The sequence below is a fragment of the Salminus brasiliensis genome, chromosome 7 (assembly GCF_030463535.1).
Source record: "Salminus brasiliensis chromosome 7, fSalBra1.hap2, whole genome shotgun sequence".
NCBI lineage: Eukaryota > Metazoa > Chordata > Actinopteri > Characiformes > Bryconidae > Salminus > Salminus brasiliensis.
Genome location: NC_132884.1, coordinates 4,102,650 through 4,119,814, shown reverse-complemented (window position 1 = coordinate 4,119,814; position 17,165 = coordinate 4,102,650). Strand labels below are relative to the sequence as shown.

Below are 17,165 nucleotides of genomic sequence, written 5' to 3'. Positions count from 1 at the left end.
GCCAGGGGTGGGTTAGAGGGGTATGAGCTGTGTTCTCTGGAATCATGGATGGTGCTCCATCCAGTTCTATTGGGAAAAGCTAGGCCCCATGTTTAACCCCTCACTGACCACGGTGGGACCTTGGTGGGCATCCATATGGTGGGCCATCATGGAGCCCATGGACAAAACTTTCTGGTTCCCAGTTGGGCTACCCATACTACCCAACACGTGCAGAACGGAAAGGAAGTTTCAGTAAATTCAGACACAGTCACGTGCTTTGGACACCAGAATGTCTCTGGCTGGCAGACTATATTTGGGGTAAATGGAAAACTGTGTAAATTAGATTTTTGCAGAACCAGGGTTCTGGGGAAGTTCCTCTAACAATAGATGAGGTCATCTGCTGACAATAGATTTTTACATGGAAACAAATGTGCCTCTTCTAGGAGAAGTGTTCCAGTATAGCTCAGTTCTCAGAATCTGCCTGTCCCCAAACAACCTCTTCCAAATGGGGGTCTTTTGAATAGTGGGTCCCAGCTCCTCTAATAACCTCAATGAATCATAAAAAATGATCATTCACGGATGATGTCCATGTCAGATATGAGAAGATGACCAGGTTCAACACTGGTGTCGGTAGCTCAGCAGTCAGTTGGCCTGTCGGATCCTCGGTGGAGCTGTAGCAGAGCTAGTTAAGCGAATGGCTAGCGATCCAAAACCAGGGGGGAAAAAAACTTTAAATTCAGCATCCAACAGCGGCCGCCCGATCATTAGACACCAGTCAGACAGACTACAATTAGACTGCTCTCCTGCTAACTAAGCTAATGCTAACCAGCTTCTCTCTCCTGATTTAGAGAGGTTTAACGTTTGTAATGGTCAGATTGACGGTTTGTAATGGTCAGATTGATGGATTTGAAAGTATTAATTTTGTCACCCTGTGAGACTTTTGCAATGCTAATCTGATCATAATCCAATCATAATTTGTCTTGGGGGTGTTTACACCTGTCTTTTTATGCGGACCTGTGAAAAAACATTGTTAATCCCAGGTGTAATCAGGCTCATATTGTGTAAACACACACTTTCATTGCACAGAGGTGCATGCTGGGACAAAATAAGAATTGCTTAATAAAGCAGAAATGTTAGGAAATCTGATTTCAGGTTTATTAATATGTAGTATGTATTATTATATGCATTGGATCTTAACTGAGAAACTCTAATAGAAGGCTATAGCGCTATCACACCCGTAGACCTATTCCCACGAGAGCTGCTGAAAAGCACGGGGTAATATATAACCCTACTTTTAGACCGTGTGTGTAGTAAGGCGTTAAAGTATCAGAGCTGTGGATGCACTCATGCATGTGTGTAAGTGAAAAAATAGTAACAGAGCACAGGTGAAACCCCCCTTCTGAAAAACAAAAATGTGGACCCACCCTTTGCATGGCATGCCTAGCTCTTTTTCTGGGCTACATTTTGAGGTTTGTATTAGGAGTGGCTCGATACCACTTTTTCATGTCCAATAGCGATACCAAAGCCTTTAGTATCTGCCGATACTGTTCTATTCCCATCTATTCCCTCTCTTAAACAACTTAGCCGTTAATAATATAATCATTGTTATCATAATTATATAGAAAATATAAAGCGTCTGCATTTGTTTTGTTTCCTTTTTTCTGCTTGTAGAGACTATAAAAACTATGAAAAGTTTGTATATCAGATATCTTGTTGTAAACTGATCATCTAGAGTGCTTTTAAGCTGTACATTCAGTAATTAGATGATTTATTTATATTGATTACATTATTTATAATATATAATTTACAATAAGTTTGTTATAATACCTTATAGAAGCCAAGATTTTTAAATAATAACTTTAATAATTGAATTATTACCTAGTTTGTTTGTCATTTACGCATTTATAATTATCATTATGGCCTCAGGACTTTTATTCTGAAATTAGCTTTTATTCTGGTGGTTCAGTGTAGATTAGCTTACGTTAGCTACCCAGCCAGACACCTGCACCACTAACTGGCTTGGCTTGACTACAGTTTTTACTGCATTTATTAACCCAACACTGGTTTAATTAAATAAAAGAGTTGTATCAAACTCACGTTAATGATTCCCATGTATTTGCTCATGTCTTTATACAGGTATCCCATATATAAAGACATCCACAAATATTTTACAATGACAAATATGAAAAGAAAATCACAGTAAAGTTGAACAAATGGACTAATACCTGACTTTCGGTTGCGGAAGGTCCTCTAACCAATCAATCAGTACCATAAAATAGCTAATGTACAGACACACAGTACAGATACCATACCATATGACACCATATGAATAAATATACACTACATACAAAAAGGAATATGTGCCATACCCAGTAATAAGTGAACCGGTCAAGCCAGTAAAATTAGCCATATAAATCAGGTCATAGCTGAATTTTCTGAGCTCATGTGGACGAAGCACCTCAGATTAGCGTGCCATATCCGTATTGTCACAGTTGTGAAAAAAGGAAAGCTTCAATATGGCCATTCTTAATATAAGAGGAGGGTATAGTTGCTAAAAAACACATTATAGAACACAGTTTTCCATAGAACTTGAAATTCCATGTCTGGGAGACTTTGTACCGGTCCAATTCTCAGAGCGAACACTTTTGCGCATGTTTGAGATTCAGCCTGGTGGGAAAGCTTCCACTGCTTGTTAGCTACATCAGCCTCACAGCTGCAGACCAAATCTACTGTATCTTGGCCGCTGGACCACATTTGAGGTCAAAAATAGTTGTTTTGGAGATATCTGGAGATCTTCCAGAGAGCTCTCTCTTTAGCACAGCATCTAAAAACCAGTGCTGTGCAGCTACTGTTTGTTTCCCAGCATTAGCAGAAACTCTGCCAGTCGACGTGTTGCTTCTCTTCACTTCCTTTTCCTCCAGCGGTTGTGAAACACGCCTTTAAACAGACTTTTGATATGGAAGAATGCGAACTGTCCTTGTGGTTCAGTTGTTCTGCTTGCTAGGCCGAGTGGGAACAGTCTGCATTGTCCGTCACTTCTAAAGAGCTATGTTGTCCTTGGTGCTCTGCTGGGGTCAGTTTTGCGCCGTTTGTTGGATGACCTTCTTCTTTCGGACTGAGACGAGGTCGTAAAATGGATCCTTTGTAATACTTGCCCTGAGAAGAAGAAATATACACTCAAATCTACAGCCAAAAACTTCTCGGAAATTGTCACACTATTCCGACAATGTAAATGAGGCCCCTGAGGTCACGTGGTGGGTCTGCAGGATAAGGTACTCCACAAACAAAAGTTTTAATGGCCACAGAATTATATATTGAGGCCACAGTACAATGTGCTGACCATGAGATCATTTATTATCTTTAGACCATAGTATATTATTTCATAGCCTAAATATACCTCATGGCCTCAGGATATCACCTTGTGGCCATGATATGCTATTTAATGACATCAATATATTATCATGTGGCCTCAATATATTATTTCATATAGAGACATATTGTATATTTTATGTTAAGGTATATATTGCCCTGTGTCCTTGATATACTGTTTTGTAGCCTCAAAATATTAACATGTGGCCTCAATATATTATCTCATGGCCTCCACATATTACATTACAAAATATTATCTTGAGGCCTTAATATATTTTCTTGTGGATTTGAAATATTTTATAGCCTTGATCTATTAACTTGAGGTTTCAATATATTAACTTGTGGCCTCAATTTATTATCTCATGTCTTCCACATATTACCTTGTGGCTTTGATATACTATATTGTGGCCTGAATATATTATCATGTGGCCTCAATATATTATTTCATGAGACCTTAGTATATTATTATGTTAAGGTATATATTACCCCGTTGCCTTGATATACTGTTTTGTAGCCTCAATATATTAACTTGTGGCCTCAATATATTATCTCATGGCCTCCACATATTATCTCATCTCTTCCACATATTACATTACAAAATATTATCTTAAGGCCTTAGTATATTGTCTTGTGGACTTGAAATATTATTTTATAGTCTTAATTTATTAACTTGTGGTTTCAATATATTATCTCATGGCCTCCACATATTACCTTGTGGCTTTGATATACTATATTGTGGTCTCAATATATTATCTTGTGGCCTTAAAATATTATCTTGTGGACTTATATATTTTATTATTTTGCAATATATTTGTATTTTTTCAAAATATCATCTTGACCCCCCAATATATTATCTCATGGCCTCCATATATTACCTTGTGGCCTTCTGCCTCAATATATTATCTAATGGCCTCCTTATATTACCTTGTGGCCTCAATATATTATCTTGTGGCCTCAAAATATTATCTTGTGGCCTAAAAATATTGTGGGGTCTTAATAAACTATTTTGTAGCCTTAATATTTTAACTTGTGGCCTCAATATTTTAGTCTTGCCCAAGGCTCTTACTGGTACAGTGTATAGTACAGCATGGGAACCAAACCCCAATCTGTAACAGATGAAGCCGGTGTTGTAACTCACTGTTATCTTCTGTAAAGTGCCTTGGGATGACAATGTACTACATAACTAAAAAAAACACTATTATTTTATTATTATTATTATTATTATTATTATTATTATTATTATTTATTATCTATGTTTTTATACAGTTCCAGACCTGATAGCCTCGATCCAGTCATCTCTCTCCTCGGCTGATGAAGCGCAGATCATGTAGCTCTGATGTTTTCCCTCCACCACCCTGCCGTCTGTTTCTGTCTTACACGCCTTTATCTTTTGCCCTTTACTGTTTGGGTTGTAGAGCTCCAGGCAGTACTGCACACAGTCAGACAGGTATACGGTTAGATACAGGAATCAAAGGGACCTTATACTTCCTGTCTATTAAATAAAGACATGACACAGATGTGTAATATAGAACAGATGACAGAATGAGTGTGAATAATGAGGTCAGTGTTAGCGGATGTGTTGCCAGGGTTTCTGACAAAACATTATGGTGTAACTACAGGAGTTCCACTTACAGCTAACTCGCACAAACACAGTCTTTTACTGAGCCTCGGAAATAACTTTTGCTCGGAAATAACCCGCTGCACTCTGCAGAAGATTACAGTGATAGCCCCAACCAGCAATCAACACCTTGCGGTTAGCGTGTTATTATTTACAAGCAGAATATGGTAAACGTGTAATGCTCAATAAAATTCATTAAAAAAAATTTACACAAACAGCCAAAAATTTAAAAAAAATTAAAAAATTATATTAGCATAAGGCCTTAATAAACTATTTTGTAGCCTCAATATATTAACTTGTGGCCTCAATATATTATCTTGTGACCTTGATATTCTATTTTGTAGCCTTAATATATTAACTTGTGGCCTCAATATATTAACTTGTGGCCTCAAAATATAATCTTGTGGCCTTGATATTCTATTTTGTAGCCTCAATATATTAACTTGTGGCCTCAAAATATTATCTTGTGGCCTTGATATTCTATTTTGTAGCCTCAATATATTAACTTGTGGCCTCAAAATATTATTTGGTGCCCTTAATAAACAATTTTGTAGCCTCAATATATTACAGGTGGCCTCAATATATTAACTTGTGGCCTCAAAATATTATCTTGTGGTCTTGATATTCTATTTTGTAACCTCAATATATTAACTTGTGGCCTCAAAATATTATCTTGTGGCCTTGAAATATGTTTTTGTAGCCTCAATTTTTTAATTTGTGGCCTCAATTTTTTAATTTGTGGCCTCAATATATTATCTTGTGGCCTTAATATTCTATTTTGTAGCCTCAATATATTGACTTGTGGCCTCTGGCAAATGGTACAGAGCAATTGATACGCCTCTATAATGACCACCTTCCATCACCCTACACGCTAGTGTCATCTGAGCCAAAGGTGGTTCTTCTCACTATGAGGTAGGTGGTCCTAATAGTCTGATATGAGTGTGTATGCTGTATGCTGTTTTCTTTCTTAGAGCTTACCGGTTTGCGTGTGTAGTTAACCTCACGTACACACAGGTTCTCCAGGGGAATGATCCCTCTGGGTTCTTTGTCCTGAAAGTAAATAAATGGGTCAGTTTTTTTTCTGGTTCTATGCACCAGCAAACAGTGCATATCCCAATGCAATGGAGGAATACAGTAAGTTAGTTTACTCACTGTGGTGTACTCAAAGTAATACAGGCAGTTATCCGTTAAAATGAACCACCTCCTCTTCCAGGTTTTCACTCTTCCTCCTGCAGACCACACACACAACCATTTACCATCACACATAAACCACACAGCCCAACAGCAGCTCAGCCACCTCTGCAGCTATGCGACGTTCATATGTATGAATAAAAAGCTAAAAATAAAATGTGGCTTGAATATGAGAACTTCTCACGTATTAGCGTGAGAGCAGAGCATCTGGAGACCTTCAAAACCATGTCTTACCCAGTTTGAGCAGCCAGCCTTCTCTGTCAGGGTTGAAGAAAGTGTGTGTGAGATCGTTCCCATCATCTTCTGGGATTTTGAATGGTTCGTTCCTTATGCTATCATACAGTTTCTGTTGGTTTAGAGGAAAGAGGAACCCATGAGGGCCAAGAGAAACTCCCTGACTCTAAGGTTTCATTGTGACCCCTGTCAATTCATCATTCAGCATTAGCTGTCCATATATGTCACTGTCCACATACTTATGCACGTGCTTTACGCTGGCATGGAGCAGTATATCTACTGGAGGGGCAGATAAGGGTCAAAAGTATGTGATAACAACAAACATGGTGACGGTGGAGGAGATCCACTCCAGATTGTTCAGCCTGTGTGACCTAGGCTTGTGAACACTGATGATATCACTCTGATGATGATATCACTCTGATGATGTCACCATGATGTGCTTTTGGGCACAGGTTTTGGCACCCTACATTTTGGCCAGAAGTTTCTGGACACCTCTCTAATAGCCAGACGTATTGAATGAGAATTTGGGATGAGAACACCCCACATTTTAGACAAAGGTTTGTGGACGTAATGGTTGAGCTATTGGACCATCCATCTTTTTGGCAAACGTTTTGGCACTCCACGTTTTAGCCAACAGTTTGTAGACACAGCTCTATTAGCCAGTTATGACATATGCGCTTTTGGATGGTAAGGCAACACCTTAGCAACCACCTAGCAACAGCCTAGCAAACAACAGCTATAGTGTTGTTATTTAAACCCGTGACTGCACTGTGGTTAGGCCTCACCGTCAGCAGTTCATAGGGTAGATCATCGCCGTTGTTGATGCCTTTGTTCATGCTGATGAAGCGTTCCAGTGTGGTCTTGTCCTTCACGTTGGGGTTGTGCAGACTGGTGTTCAGCATGATGATAGCAAATGAGAGGATGTAACAGGTGTCTGAAAGGAGACCATAAAGATAATTTGTAAGTCAGGCTACATGCAAGACCTTTTGCTTTGGGAAGGCTGATCGAAAATGCAACGTACACGGCTTCCTATTTACACCAAGTATGTCTGGGGTCTGAAATCAGCCATGAAAACTGCTTGCATAAATAATTACACTTCCTTCACACCATGCCCAAGTGCTTACATAAGTAAGCCTAGTTAGTAAATCTCAAGCAGAATCGCTTGTGTGGTTTCTGACCCTGTAGAGCACGCTGTTACCTATAAGCTTCAAGTCAATTAGAGATTACTGTACACCTCGATGCTGTTTAAGGCAAGCATGGGATGATTTTAGGTTTACACAGGGCTAGTGCTAATGCTTTAGGCTCTATATCTTACCAGTTGACTGGAAGACGTCGGTGTTGCAGTCACAGTAACGTGTGGCGAAAGCCTCCATCATGCGGTCAATCTTCTGGGCTTCACCAGGAAGACGGAAACTCCAGAGGAACTGCCTGAGAAAGAGAAAGAAGGGGTATGACCTGTGAGAACAGAGCTCCGTCAGCCAAATAAGCCTTTCTAATGTGGCCTAATATTGTGTAGCTCCATCTCGGGCCACCAAAACAGCTTTGACCCGTAATGGCATGGACTCCACAAGACCTCTAAAGGTGTCCTGTGGTATCTGGAACCAAGGCATTATCATTGTGTTGTGTCTGTAAGTTGCGAGGTAAGACCTTCATGGAGCCTTGTTGTCGGTTCACTGCTTGTTCTTCCTTGGACCACTCTTTGTAGGTACTACTGACCACTGCATACCGAGAACACCCCTACAAGACCCCACGACATTTTCTGACCCAGTCGTCAAGTCAACACAATTTGGCTCCTTGTCAAAGTATCTTAGACTCACAAATTGTGTTTACTTGGTGCCTAATATTTAGATCCCAACCCTTGACAGGTGCCATCATAACAAAACAAGTCCATTATGTATACTATATGGACAAAAGTATTGGGACACCTGCCCACAGTTTCTTCTGAAATTCAATCCTTCTTCCCTGGACAGTAGAGACTTTTGTTGGAGCAACTGTCTCTACTGTCCAGGGAAGACTGTCCACTCCGCATCCTCATCCCCAACTCCCTAACTCATAACAAAAGTATTAGATGGAGCACCAACCATCATTCCAGAGAACACAGTTCTTCCACTGCTCCACAGCTCAATGCTGGGGGCTTTATACCCCTCCTCTATAGGGGCCCTATTCTAATGGCAGTACTTCTCTACAGGGGCTAGACAAGCTGTGTGTGCACTTGCACATCTGTGTCAGCAATGGGTGCAACTTAATGTAGCTGAATGCATTAATCAAAAGGGGTGTCTAGAGGTTTTTGGACATATAGTGTATTTGGTTACATGCAGAAAATCACACATGGACTCAGAAACTGAAATACACCAAAAAAATGGAGCTGACCTTAGTGCCTGGACGAGGTTGAGGTCTGAAAACTCATGAAGCTCCACAAATGCTTTAAGTATCTGTAGATGCATCTCTTCTCTGTGGAGGGCAAAGAGAGTTCATCAGATTTACAGCACTGTGGCCTGATCACGCAACAGGGACGTCAGATTCAGACAGAAAACAATAGTCATGATAAAACTCCCCAAGGTTGCATATCTGACCTGTGAATCCAGTCAAGACAAGAGGTGAAGTTGAAGTGAAGTTTAATTAATGGTCATTTAAATATATATATGGTTTTTCCCTTTTCCCCCAATTTGTTACTACCAATTTACCCACCCCCAGCCCTAGCCGGTCTCTAAACACTAGGCGGGTAAGGGCTTAACACATGTCTCCTCCCATTCGTGTGAAGCCAGACTCCGCCTCTTTTTGGAACTGCCGCTAACACAGCTTCGCTGGGCAGCCGAAATGTCGCTCTAAGAGTGATGAGAGAGAGCGCCATCTACCCAAAGCTCGACCAACTGTGCTCTCTCAGACTCTGGGTGCTGATGGCAAAGCAACATGCCTATGGCCGGGTCATGGTGGAAGAGCACTAGACAGCTGTGCCACCGCAGAGCCCTCCAACACTACTTAAATCAAGGGATTTGCTGCAGTAGCAACTTATATTCTTCTGGGAAGGATTTCCATTAGATGTGGAAATATTGCTGTGAAGATGTCTGACTGCATTCAGCCACAAGAACATTAGTAAGATTAGGTGCTGATGCTGGATGTTGATTCTCATCCAAAAGGAATTGTTCCACACGTGCTCCACGGACCGATGCTGGGGGGTGGGGTGGCGGGGGGTGGTTTTATTACCATCCAATCAAGCCATAGCATGGGCCGTGGTGACCTTAGGCTCATGTGTGGCTATTCCAGATCATCCCATTCTACTTAACAAAGTTATGAATAAGTTATGGAGAATAAACAATGTGTGCAACAGAGCATCTGTATGAGCATTGTGTGCATGTTTTAGTAGCTGAATTCACTGATTAGTGGGTGAATGGGTGTTCTGATACTTTTGGACATATGTTCAGGCTGTATTTGTGATGGAATAAAGGTGTGACACAGTACCTCTCTCCCAGGAAGTCTCCTATAGCAGTCTTATTGAGGCCTTCTTCCTTGTAGAGGAACTCCGCTACTCTCTGGGGCTTCCACTCCAGCAGGTTGTTGTCAACCAGGTAATTTATCCCCTACAATAAAACACATGAGTGTCATAAGGTGTGAACTGATGGATAGACAACAGCCAGCTTGGAATATGGTGTTTTTGTAGCTCTGGAGAGCAGCACCAGATCACCACCACTCTGCTACTTAGTACCAGCAAGTGAAAGCCGGGGATGTAAACAGGGATCTGTGCTAGACTAAAAGCTAACAATAGCCAATGCTAGCTTTTACCGTCTCTTCTCTCCATCATCTGGTCCAACAAAAACAAACTGGCCTACCTCAGCTGAACCTAACTGGAGCTAAACACTAATCAGAAATAAAGCCAGAAATAGGCAAAGCTAAAAGCTAACCAGCTACTTTCTCTCATTCAGCTTGCTAACAGCAAATTTCGCTGAGAGGACACAATGAGAGGACAGCAGCACTACTGGAATAACTAACACTGGAATAATTACAGTGTTAAGGCTATGCTATAATATGTGGTTCTGTGAGCCTTCGCCGGTGCCATAAACCAGACAGAAAAGGGGCTTATCTTTTTTTTTTCCCAGGAGCTCTTTATAAAAGGGAAATAATCGCATTGCATACTGGAGCAAAATAACAGGGTGATAAATAGGCTTGAAATACAGTGTCTGGGGGTTTTTCGCCCCAACCAGTCGAGTCACATGCTTACTATTTATACACCAAAGAGCAAATTACTCAGTAAATACTCCATAGATGCACTATTTGGCACATCAGCATTGGTCACCGCCTTTGCATTCATAATATATGGTTTATGATTCACAAGCGATCATTTCTCTTTTTCTTTATGTAACTCTCTTCCCTTTTCTGAATAACTCTATTTCCATTCAGTTTCTTTATCATATACAATTCATTTCCACAAATATGCCAAACCCTAGGCCTGTGGCGATACCCTTGTCTATTAATGAAATAAAAAATGACTTTACTCATAAGCTTCCTTAAATTTGCGTCAAGCTTCCTTAAACCTCTTTCAGTCACTTCCAACTCTGATACCTCCACTCTGTTGCAACTCAGGCCTGCGAGGGCTGCAAATCTATTGACTTGTGTAAACTCTTATGCAAAACTCTGACTAATGCTGGCAGAGTGGAGCTTTCTGTGTGAGTGTAGCTCGTGTGTAGGTGTACATGTGAGGCTGGTGGTTTTGTCATGTAGTCTTGGGGTTAGATGGAGGAGTAGGAACTTGATAGACAGCTACTGCACACTCAAAACGAGACCACTGTTGGTTGGTGACATCGAATATAAAAAAAAGCACTGAAGCTTGAAGACCAAGTCTGATATCATGCACCACTCTCCTTGCTTGAAGGTTCACTAGACCAAAAGAGCAAGGCAGGGCCTTTCTCCCATTAGGCGCATCATTCTCAGGATTTAAACCCATGATGAATATCAGGCAGTTAGACAGTTATGCCACCCTAGAGGTGTAAAACCATGCGTCTGTTCACCTTATTTGGACACGGCCACCTTTGCGTTTGCGTTTACGGTCACTTCATATCAGGTGGTTTGTGGTCATGTCGTATTTAAAGTGAATGCAGTCTGATGAAGGCTACTGCTGTGGACACTAGTGTTATTTAGAGCTGTTTAGAGAAGAGCCGGCTAGCTTTCCAACACAACACAAAAGGATCGTTGTGGTGCACCAAATGACTTATATCCACCACCTTCTAAACCAGAGGACTGGCATCTATTGTTGAAAGCTTGTTGACACCTCCACAACTTGGGAAGTTGGGAGAGCCTCAAGAAGGCAGAGTTCAAAATCCAAGATGGCCGAAACGGTACATCAACGGTAGTATTATACAGTTTATTAGCATGTCTTTACACAGTAATATGGACATGGTTTCCATGGTGCTTGGATTCGATTGGTGCAAATTAGAGTATAATGCATTGTCATTAACTGGTATCGCTAACAATGCTAAAATACTAAAAATGCTAACCTGGGACATAAAGAGTGGGACATATTTTGGTTAGATTTGCCATAAACCGCCAGTAAAGGACTGCAAACCAGTTGTGGTGAACTCTGAAGTCTTGAGCTAACTGGGAGGTGTTTAGAAATAGTGTCCAATTATTGGAATGTTTAACCGGTCAATTAGGGTGGGATTTCATTCCCGACCTCAGCATCAATTCACAGTGGATAATTCAGACTACTTACTGGATAATAAGGCTTTGCAAAGTTTGAGTAAAATGGGTTCCTTAAAATCAGCTAAAAAGACATGCGTGTTACATCAGGGAAACATGGCCTGCAAAAAAGCTGCTTGCTGCTTGCTAGCTCAGCTCTGAATGTCGCCCTCTGAAAACCAAACCGCAGAAATTCACAGAGAAAAACCACAGGACCTGTTTTAAAAAAGACACGAGAGGTGGGTCTTCCGTTTCTCAGCTGCTGTCTCTCACTCTCTGCCTCTCTACCACCTCGCCTCTAAACAAAGCCCAGTTCGGAATTCAGTCACGTTGCACGCCAACATTATTCCACAGTCAGTTGTTCCAGAAAGGTCAAATCTTTCAGTTTTCACAGCCACAGACGCCGACTAAGCTCCAACTCTGGTGTGTCTCGGTTTTGCACACAGTCAGAAGAGCCTGGACTCTTTTTTTATGTGAGAAGCGGGTCACTTCTGATTGCTTTTTTGAGACGGAAAAGTGGTTTTACTGTTTGATCTTTATTTAGAAATTATGATGTAGATGTAGCAAATATGTCTGTGTGATTCTGGCATCTGGTGGGTGTAGGTCATCAATGTAGCTCCGATGACTTGAGTGACATTCTCATCAAAGACCCCCGCCCCCCCGTCACAATTAAAAGGTAATCGGGTCTCTGGTTTCCACTGAAGACCTGGTGGAGGCCTTAAAGGGCTTGTGAGTTTCGACACGTTTTCTTTTATTTCCCTTTTTTCCCCCCAACTTTTTTAACCCCTTATGGTCCCTGTCTTTAATAACACCCTACAGATTGCTAACTGGTAACTACATGCAAAGCAATGCATGTTGATCCTTGGGTATAACATCGGCGAGGAGATTTAGAGGGTAATGTTTCTTGAGTATTATACAGTTATACAGTCATACTGTTATACGTTTTCCAGCCTTCCAATCTTTATAACACGGAATTAAAGTAGTTGTTTTTTTGTTACTGTGCCTTTAAGACTAGTAAAACTAGTAAATGACCTCAGAGTTCAGTGGCCACCCTGCAATGTGCCTCATTTAAAAATATATCCAAACTGAAACCTTCCCTAGAAGTTCATGAGAATGGGTGGAGCTAACTTGGCCAAATTAGTTAGGCAGCATTTTCGTATTGGACAGATTTTTCAGCCTGTGTATGGATCCTACGAACTGGTGGACGAACCGCATCGTTGAAACTTGACCGATGTTCAGATACTACTCACAAAAATGTGGATTTTTCATGATATGGGCCCTTTACTTTTACCACAAGGTTCAACAGTACCACCTCAGCTATTTCCCAATTCAGGGGCCACCTCCTTCAGAGGCTGCATTTGAAAGGATTGCGTCACAGCAGTGTGACTGGGCTACCATTTCGAAGGCTCCTTCATACGCGACCGAGAAACACTTTTTTAAATTTTCCATGGCAACAAAGGATTGTTTGCAGCCTTCGTAGGCTTGCTTTGGTAGGCCGCATCCTTGAATTGGGACACAGCTCGCATCAGATAAGCTCACCTTCTTCGGGTCCATGTTGAACTTCTTCTTGCCGCTAGAGAACTGCTTGCCTCTCTCCAGAAGTTTGCTGTGAGGGAGAAATGAAAGAGAGAAATGAGTAAAAAATGACAGACGTTAAGGTGCCAACTAGCGTTCTTTGGGGTGGTAGCGTGCAAGAACCCTGAGGAACCATTAACTGTTAAGGTTCTTCACTAATTGAAAGTTTTCCTAGAAGCCAGGGGTGCAGATTTGAGCTAGAAACTAGGAATGGGCCAAAGTATTTAGGCAATAGCCTGTAGGTAAAAATTAGGTGATGAAGAATGACCATTCTTATGAAATCTAATGCTCAGTCAACACAATCCAAGCAATGCTATTCTCAGGAGAAATTATTAATAACGTCTTCTGATACATATCCATAGTTTCTCTTCGCCCAGTGTAGGAATACGATCTACAAATGGCTTCATTGTTCATGCTCTGCTAAAGTAGAGTTATAAAATCGTTGAATTTTGGGGGAGGAACATGTTGATGGCAAAGCTTTTTCAAACCCACACCATCCCATCACCTCGCCTCACACCTCAGAGATGGGTCTGGCCTCCACCACAAACCAAAAGACACCTGAACTCCAGCCCAAAGCTCTCCGAGTTCCCCCCTCTCTCTCTCTTAGAGGCTCCTCCCATATTAAGTCCCAAGTGTTGATGGCATGGTCCGAGCTCACAAAAAAACATGGTCATGTGAAAAACATGGATTATCTTCATCTAGAGGGGCTTCATCTGTCAAACGGTGGGATCTACATATTAGACAGCCAGTTCTCGCGTAAGAATCTAAGCCACTTTGGCAAGAGCCAGATTGTGACGTCTAGACGGACTAGACTGGAGGGTCAGAACATCTCCTGAACATCAGGTCGGGTCAGCAGTGGTCAGTACCTAGCAAAAGAGCTCCAAGGAAAGACCACTGGTAAACCGCCGACAGGGTCATGGGCACCTAAGGTCCGTGATTCATGGAGGCCCCACCTCACAACTTCCAGGACTTCCAGAAGTCTAAAAATCTGCTGCTAACGTCTTGGTGCCAGATACCACAGGACGACTTCAGAGGTCTTGTGGAGTGGAGGCACTAAGTGGTACTAATGTTATGGCTGACTTGTATAGGTGTCCGTATTCAATCATCGCGTGTGCTTTAACAGGTCTGTGCAGGTTCACGTGTAAAGCATGGTCACCGCCGCAGCAGCGGAGCATGAAAGCTGACTGTTCACTCACTTCTCCTCTGTAGACTCGAAGTCCTGAATGTCAGCCATTACGTTCTCTATCTCCCACTTCAGCTTCTGCGAAAAAAACAGTTTCAGCACAATGTGACTCAGTGTCACACACACACACATATGTACTCACACACACACACACACATAAGGCCCCATGGCAACAGCACAACTTCCACAATGACCCCTTTAACTTAAGGGAGAGGAGAACTGTGTGAAATCATCCTTTAGTAAAAGTATCTATACTAGAAAAGCAGAAGTGCTCTCCAAAGTTACAGAACCAAAACACTGAACTCTAAAAGCAAATTATCATTAAAATGATCATTAATTAAAAATAGTAATTATAATGATAATCATATCAGTAACAGCAGACCTTAGCTCATATGTCAAGTATATATTTATTAAAGTTCATTTCCTGAAGGTAATGCAGAATGGTTGAGCAGCTTAACTTGGCTTTTTTTGTAAGTTTTTGCTAGGTGGTTGTTATGGTATTCCAGGTGGTTGCTATGGTGTTGCTAGGCTTTTTGATGTGGGATTGTGTAGTGTTTGCTAGGGCATTGATATGGTGTTGCAACAAGATAGCTATGATATTCCAGGTGGTTGCAAGGGTGTTGGTAGTTGGATGCGAGGTGGCTGCTATGGTGTTGCTAGGTTGTTGTTGTGGCATTCCAGGTGGTTGCTATGGTGTTGCTAGGCTTTTTGATATGGGATTGTGTAGTGTTTGCTAGGGCATTGATATGGTGTTGCAAAAAGATAGCTATGATATTCCAGGTGGTTGCAAGGGTGTTGGTAGTTGGATGCGAGGTGGCTGCTATGGTGTTGCTAGGTTGTTGTTGTGGCATTCCATGTGGTTGCTATGGTGTTGCTAGGCTTTTTGATATGGGATTGTGTAGTGTTTGCTAGGGCATCGATATGGTGTTGCAACAAGATAGCTATGATATATCAGGTGGTTACTAGGGTGTTGGTAGTTGGATGCTAGGTGGCTTCTAGCAATGTTAGAATGAATTACCTGAATGTCATCCAGGAGATCCTGCTTGTGTAACTTGAGGTTTTCTATCTCAAGCCTCTCCTCCATGGTGAAATCCGACTTCACTTAGACACCCAAGCACACACACACACACACACAGTATATTAATCTACATTCATGTTTATCTTTAAGAAAGTCTTCAAACTGACAGCCAGGGACATCTCGCTTAGCTCTCAAAAGCCACTGCATACCAGGGAACACCCCACAAGACCTGCCTGATGTTCTTGGCAAAGTGGTTCAGGATTATCCCCTTCCAGAACCGACTGTTCACTCACTGCCTAATATGTAAATCCCACCCATTGACAGATGAAGCCCCTGTAGATATAATAATCAATGTTTTTCCTTTTTTTAATAATCATTTTAATGTTATGGCAAACCAAATTTTCTCAGTTTAAACGTATCCAGTGTCTCAATTTCCGTCTAAATGAGTAAGTAAGTGAGATTCGATCAAACTCAGCTCAATCGAGAGAGGGTACTGAGCTCTCTTGCAGCTCTTCTGTGTTTGTGACTCAGCACGAGCAAGTGTGTGCTTGTGGTCATGTGCATTTGAAGCTTCTGCTTGTGTGTTAAGGGTGTAGCTGACCAGTGTAGCGCACTTCACACGTTCACAAGTGTAACGGACACCCATCCTATAGGTCTTCAGATAGCGCTCGTAACAAAAACAACAGCGTTGAAGTTCAGTCTTTGTAAAGTCAGCTTTTCCAACTGTGTATTGCGGCCTATTGCTAAGCTAATATAGCAAAACTAGCTCTCTGAAGTGAAGTCGGACATGTTCAGCACTAAGACAAAGAACACAACACCAGCACTACACTACTGGCAAAAAGAGGGTCCTACACAGTCATATCAGAACATCATGACCATTCCTGGTTCCCACTACATCAGCTCTGCTTTCCACATAGAAGCACTTCGTAGTTCAATAATTACAGACTGTAGTCCATCTGTAGTGCCACTAGCAAAAGCCTTTTGAGGCTAAACGTAGCGGCTATTTTGGCAGAACATGAAAGCGAGGCTTATGAGGCTAAAAGCTAATGCTAACGAAGACTGGGTGAAGCACCAAACGGTTGACCAGAGGAAGCGTCAGTGCGGTTTCCTGGCAGGTGCTATGCTAAAAGCTAACCTATCAGATCCTACTACAATCTCTATAGCTAGCTAACTGCACACCGTGTCGACTGGACACCAAGAGGAGCATAGCAACACTTTCTGGTAAGAGGGGGTAATTGCAAAACATTGTCCAGAAAAACAGGATAAGTACCTAACGTGACTATTGCGAAAACAAAAAGGGACTGTCCACTCGTTGTGAGAGAGAGGCC

The 17,165-nt window shown here is 41.6% G+C and overlaps 1 protein-coding gene across 2 annotated transcripts in view; it reads right to left on the bottom strand.

Annotated features, from left to right (window-relative positions):
* Positions 1-1,110: 1,110 nt before the first annotated feature.
* Positions 1,111-17,165, bottom strand: part of cyth4b (cytohesin 4b) — a 42,822-nt gene continuing 26,767 nt past the window's right edge. For both annotated transcript variants that reach the window (XM_072683503.1, XM_072683501.1), the window contains exons 2-13: positions 15,838-15,920; positions 14,833-14,897; positions 13,601-13,667; positions 9,851-9,969; positions 8,762-8,842; positions 7,707-7,819; positions 7,177-7,325; positions 6,392-6,503; positions 6,119-6,195; positions 5,945-6,016; positions 4,623-4,777; positions 1,111-3,135 (exon numbers count right to left, since the gene is read on the bottom strand). In XM_072683503.1, coding sequence (XP_072539604.1) covers positions 3,054-3,135; positions 4,623-4,777; positions 5,945-6,016; positions 6,119-6,195; positions 6,392-6,503; positions 7,177-7,325; positions 7,707-7,819; positions 8,762-8,842; positions 9,851-9,969; positions 13,601-13,667; positions 14,833-14,897; positions 15,838-15,903 — 1,158 coding nt within the window. In that variant the 5' untranslated portion in view covers positions 15,904-15,920 and the 3' untranslated portion in view covers positions 1,111-3,053. The remainder of the gene's footprint in view (positions 3,136-4,622; positions 4,778-5,944; positions 6,017-6,118; positions 6,196-6,391; positions 6,504-7,176; positions 7,326-7,706; positions 7,820-8,761; positions 8,843-9,850; positions 9,970-13,600; positions 13,668-14,832; positions 14,898-15,837; positions 15,921-17,165) is intronic.